At 37.4% G+C, this 19,519-nt stretch overlaps 1 protein-coding gene across 4 annotated transcripts in view; it reads right to left on the bottom strand.

Moving 5' to 3' along the window:
* Positions 1-14,367: 14,367 nt before the first annotated feature.
* The window catches only part of LOC311182933 (RNA-binding protein 27), a gene marked incomplete at both ends in the record, with an annotated part of 74,445 nt that continues 69,293 nt past the window's right edge, over positions 14,368-19,519 (bottom strand). For all 4 annotated transcript variants that reach the window (XM_084252085.1, XM_084252087.1, XM_084252086.1 and 1 more), the window contains 2 exons: positions 14,368-14,451; positions 16,342-16,452. In XM_084252085.1, coding sequence (XP_084108211.1) covers positions 14,368-14,451; positions 16,342-16,452 — 195 coding nt within the window. The remainder of the gene's footprint in view (positions 14,452-16,341; positions 16,453-19,519) is intronic.

Genomic DNA, 19,519 nt, shown 5'->3' with positions numbered 1-19,519 from the left:
CTAGTCGGAGAAAGGAGGAAAATTAAAGTTATCATAGAATCTTCTCGGTGTTGTCAGCCTCTTATTGCTCCATAAAAAGAGAGAATCCCTTTAAAAATTTGAGCTAATTAATAAGCTTGTGCAAAATTGACTTCTATAGGGGAAAGGACAAGGATGTTTCCTCCCTGCTAATCATGTAATTTATTATACTCTTGAATCACATGTGCAGATGACACTCGTTTGTTCCTGATACAATGCAGTAGATGAGAAGTTGCTCAAAAAAATCCTGTAAGTGGCTTTCCAGTATTACTACCAAGGCACAGAGTGGCGACAGCAAATGATCTTTTCCATGAACGTTCCAGACTCTCATGCAATCTGTGATCTGAGGGCAGAAAGTAATTTGTAAAGGTTTGAATGATTACATAATCCTCAGTGGTGTTGCCCTAGAAACGCACTCTGTTGATTGTAAGATAGGCTCATTTTTGTCCACAGGTACTTTTACTCTTGGGTTACAGTGTAGTGGTAGAATGGAAGCCACAGGTGACATTCATTACCAGTGGAGAGGCCCATTTGCCTAATGTTCCAGATCGAGTCCAGATAAAGTCATTATCAAAATTTTCACACCTGCCATCCTGTTTTGATTTTAAATTTTAAGTGCAACTTTGCCTATGGCTTCTGGGTAGTTACATTAAGTTAATCATTCCAAGAATAAGAAAGAATAACACAGCGGACAAAGAGGGACTCCCAGTGAATTAAGAATGGAGCCCTTGGCTATTCCCTCGGGAATACTGCTTCCACACCTCCTAAAAGGGGACCTTTTGCTACAGGAAATGAGCCTTGTTTTCTCATTTTAAGTCTTGCAATAGAAAGATGATGTCCTGAGGAAGTGTAAAGTATATAAAAAGAATTTCAAATAAGGAAAAGTCTCCCACTGGTCACTTTAATAGTGTGATCGTTAGGAAGCTAGGAAGCAAGTTCAGGAAAATAGCATGTTTTCAGACAAAATGTGTCTATATTTTCAATTTGAGCGTTTAAAACATTGTTAGCTTGTAGAATGCTCATTAAATCAATACATTTGCCTAGATGGTTACAATAGAGTCCACTAAAAAAAAATAAATAATAATTCCAATAATGTGATTTTTTTCAGTGTATCATTTGGATGATAATTTTATTTATTTATTTATTTAAAGATTTATTTATTTATTTATTCATGCAAACACTGGGTACAGTCAGAAGCGCAGGAGGGTGAGAGAATTCACCAGAGCCAGAGCGGGGAGCAGAGCAGGCAGAAGGACCGAAGCACACTGCTGAGGGGAGCAGCGGGCGGCAGGAGAGGTCTGCGTGCCATGCGGGACCCTCCTCCTGTGGCCGGGGAGCAGCCGGGGATCGAACCGGCGCCGCAGAGGCCGCGGGCAGCTTTGCAACCCAGAGCTCAACCGCTGCGCCATCAGGGAGGCCCGATAATTTTATTTAAAAATGGAGAATGACAGCTTGCTTTGAAATATTTTTGCCTTTTATCCAGAAACACAAGATCAATGAACAACTTGTGCAGTTATTCACATACTTTGTTAATAATAAAATATAGCTGTTTGATAGCTAATTCTAGTGATTGTGATTCCTTGAACTAGAATCATATTATAGATATATTTCCTTGAAATTATCATAGATTTAAGTTCCGTCAAGGTTCTATTTCACATGTTTTCCTTTGGTCATATCCTATAGCATTAGTCACTGGCCACCTTTCAGTAGGCAGGTATATACACTTTATAGATTGTTAGGACAAGGAAATATCTCATTTTACACAACCAAGAGATTCACATTAAAGGATTCATCAGGCTGGAGCAGACCCTATCGCAAACAGCAGAACAGTTAGTGAAGGTAATTGTGAAGTATGACTGTTACGTAAATTACAGCTCAAAAGGCTTGGGACACTGAGGAAATACGTATGCCTTTCTGTCATACATCACATAAGAACACAAAGAGGGGCCTCCCTGGTGGCGCTAGGGGTTAAGCACAGCACTAGGAAGCTGTCCGCAGCCTCTGCGTCACGAATTCAATCCCTAGCCAGGGAGGTGACCCACATGGAGCAGCACACCTCTCCTGTCTAGCCTGCTACTCCCCTCAGCAGTGTATTTCAGTCAGTCTGCCTTTTCTGCTCCCAGCTCTGTCTCAAAAAAAACACAAAGAAAAACTGAAATCAGAAAAAAAAACCAAAACACCTATGCACTTTCGTGGCAGACTGGCAAGGGGATTGTGGTCAGGAAAGCAAAGACCCTTTAAGCATTTCAGGTAAGTGATCAAAATAGCCTATATTTAATTCACCTCATGGTTACCTTTACTGTCCATTTACAATCACTAAGGATTAGAAAATGTCATCACCTAGAGTCCAGTTGTCTTTACTTAGTTTAATAAGTTATAAGGATGTTTTATGTCATAGCAATGCAGAGAGCCAAACTCAAGTAGGAAGTAATCCCTTCTCTTGAACTTAACATTACTAAACACATTTATTGAGGCAATGTCACAAGATTTAATAACTGTTAGGGTACATTTTAATAAAGTTTAAAACATTAATAAAGTTAAAAACCCCACCCCTGGCCCAGCAGGCAGCTTTGGGAGGCTTAAATTGATAAGGGAATGGATAAGGATGCCTCAGGGAACAGGTCATAAGACCCACCACCATGACCTGAAAAACCAGGCCAGCTCCAGGAATGCAGCAGCACAGGCCAGGAGATGTTTCTGTGTCAAACACCACTGCCCAAGACCAGACATCCCAGCAGATAACTGGTGCAAACTGGTGTCCCAAGTTAGAAAGCTCAAGAAAGCAAGAGTATAAAAAAGCCTCAAATCCTCCTTAGTGTGCAGACTTCTCTCGTCTTGCCCAATGCTCCTCTTAGCAGTGTATTTTAATAAATCCACCTGTTCTGTTCTCTGCTCTGTCTTTGATGAACCCTTTCACCACTATGCCTTCAGCTTTACCTTGCTATTTCTCCCCACTACAATAACCAGTGTAGGAAATTCAATTGTAACTGAAAATAACTCCGTTCAGACAATTCAGTGCAGCTTAAAAGATCTGCTAATTGTTTACATTTCAAAAAGTGCTTTCAGTGATATTCTCATTTAATGTTCATGGAAAACTAGTAACAGTAAGTAGGTACTAATATCATAATACTCATTTTATATGTAAAAACCAAGCACTTAAAAGACTAAACAATTAAGAAAAGCTTCTACACTGTTGGTGGGAATGCAGACTGGTCCAGCCCATATGGAAATTTCTCAAAATATGAAAAAACAGATCTACCATAAGATCCATTAATTCCACTCCTACATATCTATGAAAAGAATGCAAAAACACTAATTTGAAGGGATATACACATTGCTATAATCATTGCAGCATGGTTTACAGTAGTCAAGTTATGGAAACCGTCGGAGTGCCCCAGAACAGGTGAGTGGGCCAAGTAACAGCATGGATGGAAGTAGAACTAGAGGGGATGATGCTAAATTAAATAAGTCAGAGGAAAGACTGGATGATCTCACTCCGTGGAATGTACGGAAACGAAACAAAGGAACAAACAAAACTAAACCAACATAAACCCTAGAAATTGATTTAGACGGGTTCTTCCCCATCTGGTAGCCCCAATTGGGGGTGGGGAGAAAATTGGGAGAGGGCAATGGACTATGGTGGAGGACTGTGGGTGCCCTGTTTGAGGGTGTGGTAACAGCATCTGAAGAGGTGTGAACCTATTACTCTGAATCATATAGTGTTGGAAAACAATGTTACCTCAATAAAAAAAATAAATACAAAAATTTTTAAAAAGAGTTGTAAAATAGGGCCTCCCCTGGTGGCCCAGCAGTTGAGCGCTGGGCTGCGAAGCTGCCCGCAGCCTCTGCGGCACCGGTTCGATCCCTGGCCGCCAGCGAGGGTCCAGGGTCCCTCCTGGCACGCAGACCTCACCTGCCACCCGCTGCTCCCCTCAGCAGTGTGTTTCGGTCAGTCTGCCTATTCGGTTCCCCGCTCTGGCTCTGGTGAATCCTCTCACCCTCCTGCGCTTCTGACTGTACCCAGTGCTTGTATAAATGAATAAATAAATCTTTAAAAAAAAAAAGTTGTAAAAATAAGAAAACTAAGTCATCCATTCCAGCTCACACAGGTAGCAAGAATTGTGACATACATACAGTGACAAACAATGCTTAAAAGTCTTACTCTGAAGTCAGATAAAATGTAGCTTCAACTTTTCAACTTTGCTTTGAAACTATGGATAACATAACCTGTCTGTACCTCAGTTTTCTCTTGTAGAATAGGGGGAAAAATAGTACACCTCAGAGTTGTTGAAAGGACTAAGAATGTTTGAAAACGCTCAGCACAAGTGAGTCGCCTAATGAGCACAGAAATGGCAGCATATTAAAGAAAACAAGACTTGAAATAATTTATCGGGAAATTAATTAATTGCCTTTACAATTCCACATTTACAGGGCCTCCCTAGTGGTGCAGGGGTTAAGTCTCAGCGCTATCAAGCTATCACCAGCCACTGTACCACGAATATGATCCCCAGCCAGGGAGCTAAGCACAAGGCAAGGCGCAGCAGACCTCTCCCATCTAGCCAGCTGTTCCCCTCAGCAGTGTATTTCAGTGGCTTTGCCTGTTCTGCTCCCCACTCTGTCTCTGGTGAACCCTCTCTCTCTCTCTCTCTCTCTCTCTCACACACACACACACATACACACACACACACACCCTCCTCCTCGCCCTCCCCCCACCTCTGGCCTACACCCAGCTCTTGTATGCGTAAATAAATAAACTTTAAAAAAAAAAAATTCCACATTTACAATCATTTTTTCTTACCACCATATACATTGGCACAGGGTGGTCCCCAGGAAAGGGGGAGGTTCCAGGTTCCCTGCCCCACCCAAATGCAGGGTGGAGCTGAGCAGGGAGAGAAGAAGCTGCAGAGGAGACTGAGGAAGGAAGGAAGCAGGATGGGGCCAGGAGACCTGGAGGAGGCACATGGAATGGAGAGACATGTGAAGAAACTGCACTTGCCTTTTGGTTGTGGACTAGGTGACACAAATGTGGGTGAGACCCATGGGGGGGTGACCATGGTGGTTTTTGTCTTGATTTTGCTCTTTTCCCTCCAGACTTGTCTGGTTGTTTCTGATCCTTTTCTGTGGGTCCCCACTGGAAGATGCTTTAGACTTGTGGCAGGCTTTGGGGCCTTGCTCTGGGCCAATCCTGCTTGGGTGGACTTTTACCCACGAGGGGACGGGTAACTTTGGGTGCTTGATTTAGAAACTAGATTCTTTGCCTTACCTGTATTGTTTCCTAGTTGTATTAAAGTTCCTTCCCATTAAAGTCTCATATGTTTTGTGTGATGCGGCGGATGGCAGAACCCATTTAGAACAGGCCGGTTTGCGGGGTTTGGGCTGCCCCTCTCCCTGCCCTGTAACAAAATGAGTTACCCAAATAAAAGGCAGAAATCAGTTATTTCCTCTCCTGATTCTTCAAGTCATTTCCTAAACAGTTATTAAATGGCTTCTGTGTGCAGAATAGTTTACTCTGACCGAACATTTTTTTTAAATTTCTTGTTTACATGAAACACAAAGTCCATCCTGGTTCTGGGTAAGAACAGTAAAGGATGACCCTACTGAAATGTTGAATAGAATCAAACCTCATTGTACTTTTCTCCTATTTGAAGTATGCAGATTTTCTTTGGATTCTGACTCATGTAGGCCGCAAAGAAAGAAAATCTAATCACCTACTGCAATAGTCTATGAAGCAGAGAAGCACTGCAGTGATGATGGCCAAAATTCAGGATGAATAGAAGGCAATCTCCCTTGGTAGAAAACAGGAGAGGCTTTCTGACCATGTCTGAAGACCAGTTAGCTTTTTTTTATTCCCCTACAGGAGGTCATTTCTGAGAAGTTGGTAGGTACCTACAAACCCCTAAATGGTTTTCCAAAAATATTAGACAAACTTCAGAACAGAATTCTTCCATAAATGCCCTCACTTCTAAGTAGATTTTAATCATTTGCTTCAATTCTTTAAGGACTTTTCTTCAGCTTTATTTGATTTATCAACAACAGTCACTTGAAAATGTAAAACTAAGAATGAATGGAATTTCTTTGACACACTTGGGGCTCAGGAGAATACACAATACCATTCTATTGAGATCACTTCAAATAATTTTCACATGAATGGCTAAAGTGCAGAAATGCATAATTTATTAGGATTTCAATAAATCACAGGAGAGAAGCACCTTAAAGATTTTGATGGAAAGTTTAAAAACCAAAAAATTTTAATTCTAAGAAATTAGCTTCTGTGTGTAGGTTTTTCCCATCTTTAGTATTTCCAGGCAAAACATTATTAGCACATACTGCTTTTAGCATTCAAAGACGGTAAAATATTTCAATAACTTAATTCAATTTTATTGTTAGCTGGGAAAACACCTTCGTAGAAACATGTACTGTCACTAGTAGAATGGTGTAAACATTCTCTTTTGTCTCATCAATTTCCTTGATAATTACCATACTGGAAATATTCCCAGTGGCTACTAAATTTGTCAGGGATAAAACCCTTTTTCTGTTGAATGTATTAAAACATGCCTGGCTTTCTCACGGGCTCTCAGAGAATAAAATGCTCCCTTTCTCCCAATGGTGCTTGTATTTCTTTTATTTTTTCTTTGCAGATGACAATTATTGCCATACCATTAGTAGTCAATAAACATTTCATAGTTGCCCAAATAGCTAAAATTAGAAATTCACAAGGATTTGGCATGACATTACTAAAGTAAGAAATCTGAACTTGTAAAAAAAATCAAATAACTGTAACTGAAACAGTGACATGAACATCAGTTTTATTCACTGAGAATATATTCTTTCTAAAAAATCTATGGCATAAATATAACTATAAAGGAACACTGCTATTCTCAGCACTTTCTGCCTAGAAAATTCAGTATACTATATGAAAACATCATTAAATTAAAGCATGTAAACTTATTTATGTACAATATGATGCTTTTAATGCCAAGGCACTAGAATAAGGCACCAGAAATATTGAAAAACACAAAGAAGCAAGGTAGAAATACTGTGAGATTATCATAATTTAGTTTGCCACCTTAAGATAAAATTGAAAATAAAATAAACATAGGTTATGATATAGCCAAATTATTGTGAAGTGTATCAAATTGGCTGGCTGTACATTATGGAGGTCACAAAAAATTATTACTTTAAAATGTTTTCCCACAAATTAGCATATATTAACACTGTTCTCTCTAGGTTCCAATATGCTACCTAAAAACACAATGGTTTTTCCCCAAGGGAGTCTGGTTCCAATCCAAGAAGAAATAGATGGAGCCAGAATGGCAGCGTTTGACAGACACTAATTAAAAAGATCAGTGACATTCTACAAACTTGCAATATTCCATTTTATTAGAAGCAGCAGCACACACAGGTTAAAAGCATAAGCTCTGGAATCAAGTTCAAATCCTGGTGCCATCACTACAAGGCTCTGTGACCTCCAGGGAGATACTTTCTCTCTCCAAAATCCAGTTTTCGGTGCTGAACAAGGGAGGTAAGAGCACCTTTTTTCCAAGGCCCACTGAAGCACAGAAAACAGGCATACTGAGTCATTACCTGATTCAGTCTGTATTTGATACATTCCAGTTAATACTTTGAAAAAAAGAAGTTAAAATTTATCACCTGGCTTAATTGCAATTTCTTGGCATCATGGTATTACAGGAATGTCTGGACTATTGTTTAGGGAATCCCTAAAGGAATGGACAAGAAAACAGAAATACTTAAAAGTAGAAAAAACATGCTGCTGATTGGCTATTTCATTACTTTGCAGACTTAGTAGTTTTCTTCTGTGGATTTTTGAAGACAGTAACATTCTCATGTTTCTCTCTCTTTAAAATTTAGAAACTGGAAAAGCTCAAGCATGTAAAGACACAAATAACACACTTGCCCAACATTAAGTGGCAAGATTAGGTCATTCATTGTTTATATAGAGATCTATCAATAGTTCCGGTTTCTTATAAACCTACAGGGCAATGTGTTTGACAAGGGTTGAATTCATTATCACAATGTTGGGATATGTACATTTTCTCACAGGGGTATCAAACTTGGTTTATTTTGAAAGCTTGGTAGGTTAAGTCAATGCAAAATTAAATCCAAAGTTAAATAACCTTTTTGATTCACAGATATTAAAGTCATAATTGTATGGACTTCACAGGCAAGTTCTTTTTCAGTATTTTCTGCAAAATGACTTGAATGTCCAAAAAAGTAGCACCAGGGCCTCCCCGGCGGTGCAGTGGTTGAGCGCTGGCTTGCGAAGCTGCACACAGCCTCTGCAGCGCCAGTTCAATCCCCGGCCCCTGGGCGAGGGTCCCACATGGCATGCAGATCTCTTCTGCCGCCCACTGCTCCCCTCAGCAGTGTACTTCGTCAGTATGCCTGTCCTGCTCCCTGCTATGGCTCTGGTGAATTCTCTCACCCTCCCACACTTCTGACTATACCCGGTGCTTGTATAAATAAATAAATAATTAAAAAAAAAAAAAGTAGCACCAATATATCAGAATGCCACTCTCTACCCAGAATAAATCATGACAAAAATATGTGTCAACAAGCTTAAAATACTGACAATGTCACAACAGGAGACTGATTTAAAATGCAAATCACCCTGCAACCTATTAGGCTAGCATTTTCCAAACTGAAGCCAAATAGTGGGTCATCATGGGAATACCTAGTACAATAAGCATATCTACTGTATATTGAGAGTACAGCTATATATATTGCTTCGTAAACTTTGTTGGGGGGGAGGGTGTTTACCGTGTCAACAACGCGAAGTATTTTGCACTGTGACCTGCTATGAGAAAGATTCAGTCACTGCTCTAATGTCAATTAAATTTTGCCTTCTAGAGCCCTCTACAGGCTCTGTTAAAAACTTGTAGCCTACAGGAAAAAATCCTTTGTTGGAGGGTTGTTCAGGAACTGAACGACCACAGTTCACATAGCAGATGCTTACATAAATAAATAGGCAGTTTGGTCTAAGAACTCAAACTGAACACGTGGGCGGCAATGTCTATACTAGCTCTCATTTAAAACTGGGAAAAACATATCAGATCTCACAACTACAACTCTGAGGGCAAACTAAGATGGAGTTACAAGGACTTTAGAAAACTGTTAAGACATTCACTTTTATAAGATTTTACAAAAATAGTGCTGAGAACTTAATTTATGATGAGGTAATTAAAAGGTGTATTTCCACATTGCTATTCCCCAACAAAGAATTGAAAAAAAGAACAATTTTGAACTATCAAATGCTAAATCCATGACCCCAACCCCAAATATTAAGAACTAGTGAATCAAAGTTGTAGAACTCTATGAAAAGGCTAAAACAAAGTTTGCAGAAGCCTAAGAGCAGATTCAACCTACAAAATACCTTGCAATCACACATCAAACACTATTACTGCCCTTATTTTCACTTCTATACTCAAAATGCTGAATGGTTTAATTCACCTCAGATCCATAGCAGAACCAGGAAAGAGGCCAAGTGGTAGAAATAATCTTGTAGAAAGATCAGTTGGCATAGTTAGTCTCGCATAATGAAGGTGATCTAACACATTTAATAGCAGTATTAAAGCCTGGCAGGGGGGTTGCTTTTAGTTTTTCTTCAGTCTCAGTCCCTCAAACAGATCTTTTATACTAAATATCATACAAAATGGGCAAGTCTGCCCTGTGAGATGTTGGTCCACTTGTTTAAAATATTCCTGACTCACTTAAATCCCAACTTTGACATTCACACTCATGTTATCTTATTTACTAAAACAATCAGATACAGACTAGAGATTATACTGGGTGACATGAGCCAAAATTTTTCCTTGCTTGGCTTATTCTCAGAATTTCCTTAGTTATCCTTAGAATAATTTACATCAAAACCAGTAAAAACACTAATTTTTGTTGAGTTCCTTTTCAGTAAAATATTTGACTATTAAAGCTATAACTATATTCAGAGTTATGCTCCCCCCCAAATCCCAGATCTAATGCTGATTATAAACATAGGGTAAATTATTCAAAACAGGCAAATACAACTTACTTAGCATTTACCTAATGCATAAAAGATTCTTTGTTGTGAAAAGAATGAAATTTACTAATACTTTAGTATTTTCCTGTGTATGCTTTTTAAGTGCTTCTTAGTAATCATTTGAAGAACTTTCTAAGATAGCAAAAGATGGGGCCTCCATGGTAGCACAAGAGGTTAAGTCTCAGCATGCAGCCACTGAAGCGCTGCCACTGAAGCTCCATCCTGGCCAGGGAGCTAACCCACATGATGCAGCAGACCTCTCCTGTCTTGCCCACACCTCCCGCCTGTAGCCCAGTTCTTGTATGCATAAACAAATAAAAAAAAAAAAAGGGCACAATAAATCCTCTTATTTGGATGGGAAGGCTGGGGGCGGGAGACGGAGCAGGTCTGGGCCCAAGTAATGCACCTCATTTTCCCATTACCACCTAGTCTCTAGTGTGTAAAATGACTTCCTCCTGTTATTCCTTACAAATATTCATCACAATTAGACTTCAGGTTATCTCTTCAAGGTGTTTTTTCCCTTTTCTCTGTTCACTTAAGGAAAATGCCTTTCCTACTGTTGGTATCAAGATAATGTGAAAATGATCCGTTGCAGATGGAGCAGCCTCAAATGAAGACATACCTGTGAGACATGATTATGTGGCCCAAAATGGTGGGCACCTACAAGACCTTCAATCAAGTAGAAGTGATGCTGAGACAATCGGCCACTAACTGGACGAACGCTCCATCACCTACCAGCTCACGGATCACGGCCTGGCATAGAGATCACCCACTCCTACAGCTTCGTCTTCCTCAGGTAGCCTACTTGACACCAGTAAGGGCAGAGATGTCTCTAAAAATAATTGTTTTTATAAAATTGTGCTTCATAGGTAGGAAACCCAGACCCTGCCACAAAGAAAACTGGCTATCAAAGGTTACTTACAAGTAGCACTTTAACACACTACTGTTTCAACACGACCCCAATGAGGGAGTTACTCTACTCAATATTTAATAGCCAGTAACTTCAGTACCCAAATTAATAGTGACATTCTCTCATGTTCATGAACCGAACATAAAACACACACACATGTCCTCTACACGCTCACTCTCACACACAAGCAGGCATACCCACACATTTTCTTTCTTTCCAGAACAAGCCAGAATTACAGCTCTTTTGGTGATTGTTATAATTTTTGGAATGGTTCATAAATTTTTCAAATTCTTTTAAATTCGTAATACTTTTTCTTTTCTCTTTTCTTTTTTGCCAATTGTGAACCATTCCATATTGCATCTTTATTGCAAAAGTCAACATGCTTCTTAGAAATTCAGATTGTAATCGATAAAACAAACATTACATATATGAATTTAAATGTATATAAACAGTTAGAAATTCAACAATATCTCCTATTATACTATTACACAAGTTCACAATTTTGTAAAAACTATAATACAGGCGTACTATACATCAAGATGAACCACTATTCCTTTTCACATGATTTTTTCCTTCATTTTGAAATAATGATCCATCACTATGGACCTTTTCCACCCTAACAAGACTGTTTTCCAATTTGTCATCTTAGCTACTGATGATGTTTCCCCAAAATTACAACATGAAGAAATTGAGGGAAATTCTGCATTCCCTGGGGTCACCTTTTTAAGCTTGGGCAGCAATCCACTAGCAAACCAGGCTGACCTGGCCAAATCGGTGTTTGTTTTTCCTCATCAGCTATTCATAAAGATGTCAGACACATTGAAAATAACAGAATTTGCCTCAGGTACTATGTTTTTTCTATAAATGATGTCAAGAAAACAAGTCAAGGTAGTTACTCGGTTTCACAGAAATTCGAACACTTGGGGATTTGAGGGTGCGGGTGAAAAAAATCTAAAGGAAAAAATATATACATACACTTTTAACCACTTTATGCTAACTTTAAAAATTTCTAATATTATGTTTAATCCATACTTTGAGTTAATTTTTGAGAATCAAACACGTTTTAGAATTCTTAGAAAGGTCATTTTAAAGCACTTAAGTCCTATTTAAGGTATACTGAAAATTTTTATACAAAGGGTTTCAATCTTACTGAAAAAGTATCTTGTCACTTTAACATCCTTTCCTTCAAATATCCCCTCCCCCCAATAACTAAAAAGTCAAACAAATCCTTAACTCTCTGTACTGAGAGTACAAGAAGTCTATTTTGAGGTTTAAAAAAATCATATGAAAAGGAATCTCATTCTGTCAAACTGTCAGTCTACTGAAAATTTTCTTACAGATCCATTAATTTACTGTAATTTTCAGTTTCCAAATACAAAAATACAACAATTCTTATTGAAATCTATACGCTGGTAGTTTTAGTACACAAAAAAACCAAACAAATTATTTACAAAATTATACAGTTTAAGAAAAAACTTTGTACAAAAAATATATAAATCCTTTGTTCCCTCTATCACGTTTAAACTGTCAGGACTCAAAATATTCACCACAATGAATCTTTCAAAATATATACCGACTGAGCCACAGACATCAAGAAAATCTCATTAGAGATGATGGAGGAGGAAGGAGCAAGATTGCTTGTTCTAGGTACCCCATTGTAATGTTTTACTTCTTTTATAAGCTTATTTTAGTTTCAGTGTTATCAGAAATACAATAATAACCTACAAAGAGGAAGTCTTTATTATTATGAACTTAAAAATGATCCTGGTTTGATACATCATTCCAGGAAAATATGTAGAAAAGACAATCAGGATGTGGGATTTAACTTCTTGTAGCTAACTAAGTAAATCTAGAGCCTGATGGTTTTAAGTTTCTTAGTGAATAGGTTCTACTGTGAAAAACAGTCTTCACCTCAGGCAACAAAATCCTTAATATAGTGATCACCAAGAGCCTTTTGAAGCCAACAGAAGTTGCAAATTTTCACACCACACACTTATAAAAACATAGATGTGTATATCCTTGAAAAAGTGACATCCTATGTACATTAATCATTTTATTTCCCCAGGGGTCAATACAGTGTAGTGTTGCTCCTCTGCTTTTCCATCTAACATTCAGAACACAAGGACATAAATTTACATATATATTTTACTTAACAAATACTCTACTCTATACAGTGTACAGTAAAAATGCACACAGTGAAGGAAACTGTCTACTGAAGGATGCATGTTCATGGATAGCAACAAGCTACAAAATTATGAAAATATAAGTTCATCTGATCAAAGTCAAGTTATGACTCCCATTTATTTCTAGCATACCCATCCCCTACCCTACCCAAGCCCGACCCTACCCCCAGTCACCAAACCATCATGGTTTAAATTTAGGAAAAGAATTTCAGATACTTTTTAACCCTTTTGTGTAAGTAAACTAAACTGAAGCTTAAAAAAAAAAATAAAAAATAAAAAAAGCTGGTGACTCTCCTCTACAAATCTTTACATTATTCTCATCAAAACATCACTTATTTATCAAGGTGCTGGTTTCAACTTTTTATTGAGGACTGACTTTTGGTGACCCTAAAAAATCACTTATCTCAATAATGGATAAGTCAGGCCTATTAATAAAAAGGCAGGAGAAAGAAAACAGGGACAAGAAAGGGGCAATAGTTGAAAGCCTTTTACTTTGTGAGAATGTTAAGAAAAAGGATCAACTGAATCAATGTCCACTAAGTATCAAAGTAAACGAAGATCAGTAGCAGAGTCCAGGAGAGTTAATGAGAATGGAAATACTATGGAGCTAGCTACCACTGCCTTACAGCATTTAAGACCACAGAGTTTGCTGTGATTTACACTAAAAGTAGTAGTTACTACCACACATGGAACACCAAAATTTAGACTGAATAGAAACTGGGCTCCTCCACAGTAAAAAAATTAAATTTACTTTCAAGATAATTTTTGAAAGCAAAAGGGCATTTTAATCACAAATATCTCCTACTGTCTGACGACCCATCCATAATAGCTGAGAGTTAAGAGATTCCAGGCAATTTTGACATTTAATGAAATTTTATCAGCAGATTAGAATCCAAAATAAAATTTCTGAACACCCTGTCATTTACATTATAATCCAACACCAATAGCAACAAAAACAGGTGGTGTGGAAAATAAGGCTCTAGAGAGTATCCGTGTCATTCCTGTGGATCTTCACAACTGTGTAAAAGTCACTAGGCCTTTGGTGCTTTAATATCATGAACAGTTATGAGATGTGTTTAAATAGCAAACTTGCTGTCCTTAAACCTATTGTGTTGAAAAGAAAATAAAAAGAAATTTTTTTGGCTCATTGACTTCTTTAAATAATTTTAAAAAGTTGTTCTTCTAAACAATATTCCTAAAAAGTATACAGCTCGAATCAGATTTCATCTTCGCCATGAACGAGATTCATATTCATCTTCATCTTCATCGTCATCATCATGCAAAAACAAATCTGAGGTTTCTGTTTCCTAAAGAAAGAGAAGGAAAAATTTGCTTAGTAGTAGAAAAAAGTCAAGATACATTTTAGGCCAAAGGACGAACAGATTCATATACAAAGTCCAGACTGGATTTACAAATGATGCATTCGGAGCATCTTTCAAGGCCAAAAAACCCCACCAAAACCTGAAACATTTTTTAAACGTATTATCTATTCTTCTCTCCTTCTGTGTTTCCTGGTTTTACTAGATTTCCAATCCAATAATTACAAAAATAAAGAACATATGAACATTTTACAGGGGAAATGAGAGAAAAATATCTATGAAATAGTTTTGATGAAATGTGCTTTTATTCCACTAACTTCACATTAAGGAAAATAAATGACCTAACTCCCAAATCTTTTCTTTGCTATCTGATTATCTTTGAGTGAAGAATACACTAATTTCCTCATGACATGGACAGTCCAAAGTTTACTAATAATATAAAATCTTAAGGAAAGTAGATGTATTGTATCTATAAACATTCCCCAAATATCATGCCCTTTTTTTAAAAAAATGATAATTGTTTCTGCTTTTCTTACGTAGAATTACCCATATGGTCAGAAGACTTTCATCAACTATAATGCTAAAGACTTTCAAAACCAAAATTATCATGAATCAGGAGTAACTTGTAATGCTGGCTAAGTGTGCATTTCAACAAACTAAGTAGAAAGAGGGGAGTAAAAAAGCAAAACTGTCATACACCTTAAGAGGCTGATAACTTATTTAGTATTTATAATAATTTTAAGTCCTTGGTTTTCCTAATCTTCCCGCTTATGTCCAAAAATCCCCTCACACTCTGATTTTAGATTTGCACATAGAAAGAAAACAAGAAATTCAAATCTACTTACTACTTGTGGAACTTGAATAAGCTAAAGAAACCAGCTAAAATTTATATTATTATTGGCAAGGGTGTAGAGAAAAAGGAACTCTCATACACTTTTGGTGGGAACATAGGCCATTTCAGCCCCAATGGGAAAACAGTATGAAAACGTCTCAAAATATTAAAAATAGATCAACCTTATGACCCATCAATTCTACTCCTAGATATTTACCCAAGGAATGCAATAAACACTAATTCTAAGGGATGAAGGCACTTCTATGTTCACTGTAGGATTACTTACAACAGCCAAGTAATGGAAACAATTTAAGTGCCCCAAAACAGAGGAAAAGATTAAGGCTATGAGGTATATATACACCATGGAGTACTACTCAATTATTTAAAAAAAAAAAATGAACTCTAGTCATTTGTGACAACATGGATAGACGTGCAGGGGATTATGCTTAGAAATTAATCAGAAGGCAAAGATAAATATCAGATGATTTCACTCACATGTGGAATAAAGAAACAACAAAGGAACTGATAAAACTGAATCAAAACAAATTCTAGAAATATGACTGCAGAATTGAGGGTACTAAAGGGGGAAGAAAAGTAGGGGTGGGAATAAAGTGGGAGAGAGCTCAACAGTCTATGGCAAAGGACTGGGTTCTTTGGTGGTGGGTGTGGTGTGGGTAACACACACCTAAAGAGCTATGAACCTATTCCCCTAAATCATATACAGTGTTGCCTATCAATGTAAACTCAATTTTTAAAAAAAGGTCAAGTTTAATTTGGTCACATAATCCATGTCTTCATTTACCAGAGTTAAAATTTCATGAGCTCAAATAAAGCCAAAATAAATGCAATAAAAAATAGTTTCTCCTAGACCAGAAAACAAACCCCAAAGAGCTTTATTTCTGCACTTGTTCTGATGCTTTAATAAATTTGTAGACAAGTCTTAACTGCCTGCACAAAAGCAGCAGTTTAAGTTATTTTAAAATTAAGAAAAACACAGAACTGGGAAATGATCCAATTCAACTCTTATTTTCAATCATTAAATTTACCTCTTCCTTGACTTCTTCTTCCTCAGTCTCATTGGATACAGAAGGCACTTTGGCCTTGTGCCATGATATTTGTAGCCGACGGTCTTTGAATTTTGACCCTTGGTTTGGAGCCTAAAATAGATTTTAGAAGAACACAAAAGTTTGTATTCACAATACTAATGATTTCTTCAAATGTGTGCTATTTTAAATTGTAAAATGTGTAAAGCTGATCCATGATTTGCAATGAGGATTAGAAAAACTGAAGGGCCTTTTTTGATTAGAAGACTGGATGTTCTGGTTTGCTCATAGTTCAAAGCTTCTACCTATGTCAGGTAAAATTTAGCATATATCTTGGTCTGGATAATAAATTATATAGTCACTCTACTTAAGTCATGATGAAAACAAAAGCTATCTATATACAATTAATGGTCTTTGGCTTTGACTGCATATTTAGACTGGAACCTTAAAATTATAAGCAGTTTTTTAAAAAGCATTTATTTACATCAGGGTATCTCTTATAGTTCCACCTATATTTGCTAAAGCTATTCCTATTTCACCTTCTAACATGATACATCACTATGACAAGTACTCCCCAACTCACCTAAGAATTCAACAAATATTCATTAAACATCTACTCGTCTAACTTAAGGTAAAACTCCTCAGTTTCAAATGTATTTCTTTGTAGTACTGTACATTTTTTTCTTCCCCAGCAAAATTCAGTAAGAGAAATAAAATGTTTACTTTTAAAGATAAAGCAGGGCCTCCCAGGTAGTGCAAGGGGTTAAGATGCAACACTATGAAGCTATCCACAGCCATTGCAGCACGAGTTCTATCTCTGGCCAGGGAGCTACCCACACGGTACCGCAGACCTCTCCTGTCTCACTCACTGCTCCCCTCAGCAGTATATTTCAGTCGATCTGCCTTTTCTGTTCCCTCCTCTATCTCTGGTGAATCCTCTCACTTTCCACACCACTGGCCTGTACCCCAATTCTTGTATGCATAAATAAATAAATCTTAAAAATAAAATAAATATAAAGCAGCAGAGACAAATGAAAAGGACCCAACATTACATGAAAAGTGGAAACTTATTCATTCCTATAGCTCTTCTATCAACAATGCTGGATTATGGAATAATCCTAATTCTTGGTTCAGTTGTGAAAAACATCATAGAAGAGGGGCTTATAAATTTAGGGGTGGCCTCCCTGGTGGTGCAAGAGGTTAAGCACTGCACTATGAAGCCATCTGAAGCTTCTGTAGCACAAGTTCGATCCCTGGCCTGTGGGGAGCAACCCACATGGGCAGCAGACCTCTCCTGTCTCGCCCGCTGCTCTCCTCAGCAGTGTATTTCAGTCTGCCTGCCTGTTCTGTTTCCCACTCTGTCTCTGGAGAATCCTCTCACCCCCCACATCTCTGGCCTGTACCCCAGCTCTTGTATGTATAAATAAATAAATCTTTACGTTCTACTCTGAACAAATTTCAATTATATCATACAGTGCTATAATTATAGCCATCAAGCCATATACTAGATCCTTACATGTTACCATATGTTCATAAAAATAAAGTGGAAATAACCCAAGTGCCTAACAATAGGAAAATAGAAAACAAATTGTGCTACATTTATATGACTGTAAATTAGACAGTAGTAAAAATGGCAAGTTACTCTTATATGTAACAACACAAATGAATCTCACAATTTAAGGTTAAGTAAAAGAAACTAGAAAAAAAAGAATAAACACTGCAATTCCAGTTACAAAATTTAAAAACCAGGCAGAATACTACTACAAAATTCTAGAACGCACATTTGGCTGATAAAACTACAGCTGATTCTCGTCATTTGTGGTAGTTATATAAAGCCAATTCTAACACTAAATTAGCAAATAATGAACCATTCTTTCTAGGGGAAAAACAGGATTGGGATCCCACAAGCTTCTGGTGAATATATTTTCATCACCTTTTCAATGCATAAGCTTGTTTCATGTTTAAAGAGATCTTATTTAATATCTACTTGCTTCACTAACATTGAATAACAGCCATAGTATTATCTCTCATGCCTGAACAAAGCCTTTCTGACAAGAGAAAAGATAGTGACTAGAAAGGGATAGCAGAAAGGTTTTAGGTTGCTGAGAATGTTCTATTTCTTGAACTGAGGGGGTAGGCATTTGGGAGTTTACCTTCTGATAAATCATTAAACTATATGTTTAGAATTGATAGTGCATGTTTTAATAAGTACTTAAAATCAATAGCTTAATTTTAAAAAATACCAAACTATATGCTAAAAGTGATTTTTGGTGATGCAACCATGTATTAATATGATCCCACTTTAGAAAATTATTTTTAAAGATGTGTATATTTTTATATTCATAATCTTTTTTCTATGCAAATACCCAAGAATAGTAGTTAACTTCAAAAATTTTTTTAAAAGATTTATTTATTTATTTATAGAAGAACAAGGGTGTAGTGTAGGCTAGAAGTATGAGGGGTGAGAGGATTCACCAGAGACAGAGTGGGGAACAAAACAGGCAGACTAACGAAATAGGGGAGCAGTGGGCAAGACAGGAGAGGTCTGCTATACCGTATGTGGGTTAGGTCCCTGGCCAGGGATCAAACTCAGGCCACAGTGGTCATAGCATGATAGCGCTGAGATTTAACCCCTACACCACCAGGGAGGAAGTAGCTAACTTTTAAAGGTAGGCAGATGTTAAGAGAAATTTTTACTCTTTATTAAGCACATTTTTAAACCATATATACTAATTTTTAACACTTAAAAAAGTTTAAGGCTCGCCTCTTAAAATGCCATGTAGTTATTAAAACACATATTCTCTTACACATATATCTGTGACTTGAAATAATATTGGAAAATAATTAGATCCCATCAATATGGGACTATTCAAATCTAGTGTGGCACTATTACAATGACATACCACGCAGTCATTAAAAAGAATGAAGCAACATGCTATACACTAGTATAGCATAATTCCTAATTAAACAACTTGTTATAAATTAAAAGTGCACATGTAGGGCCTCCCTGGTAGTGCAAGGAGTTAAGCAACGCACATGAAGCAATCCGCAGTGTCTGCAGCACGAGTTCGATCCCCGGCTGGCCAGGGAGAAACCCACATGGCGAAGTAGACCTCCCCTATCTCGCCCGCTGATCCCCTCAGCAGTGTATTTCATTAGTCTGCCTGTCCTGTTCCCCATT

Source organism: Talpa europaea (genome assembly GCF_964194135.1).
Source record: "Talpa europaea genome assembly, chromosome: 13".
Lineage (NCBI taxonomy): Eukaryota > Metazoa > Chordata > Mammalia > Eulipotyphla > Talpidae > Talpa > Talpa europaea.
Note: the sequence above shows the minus strand (reverse complement) of the source record. Positions and strands in the feature narration are given on the sequence as shown.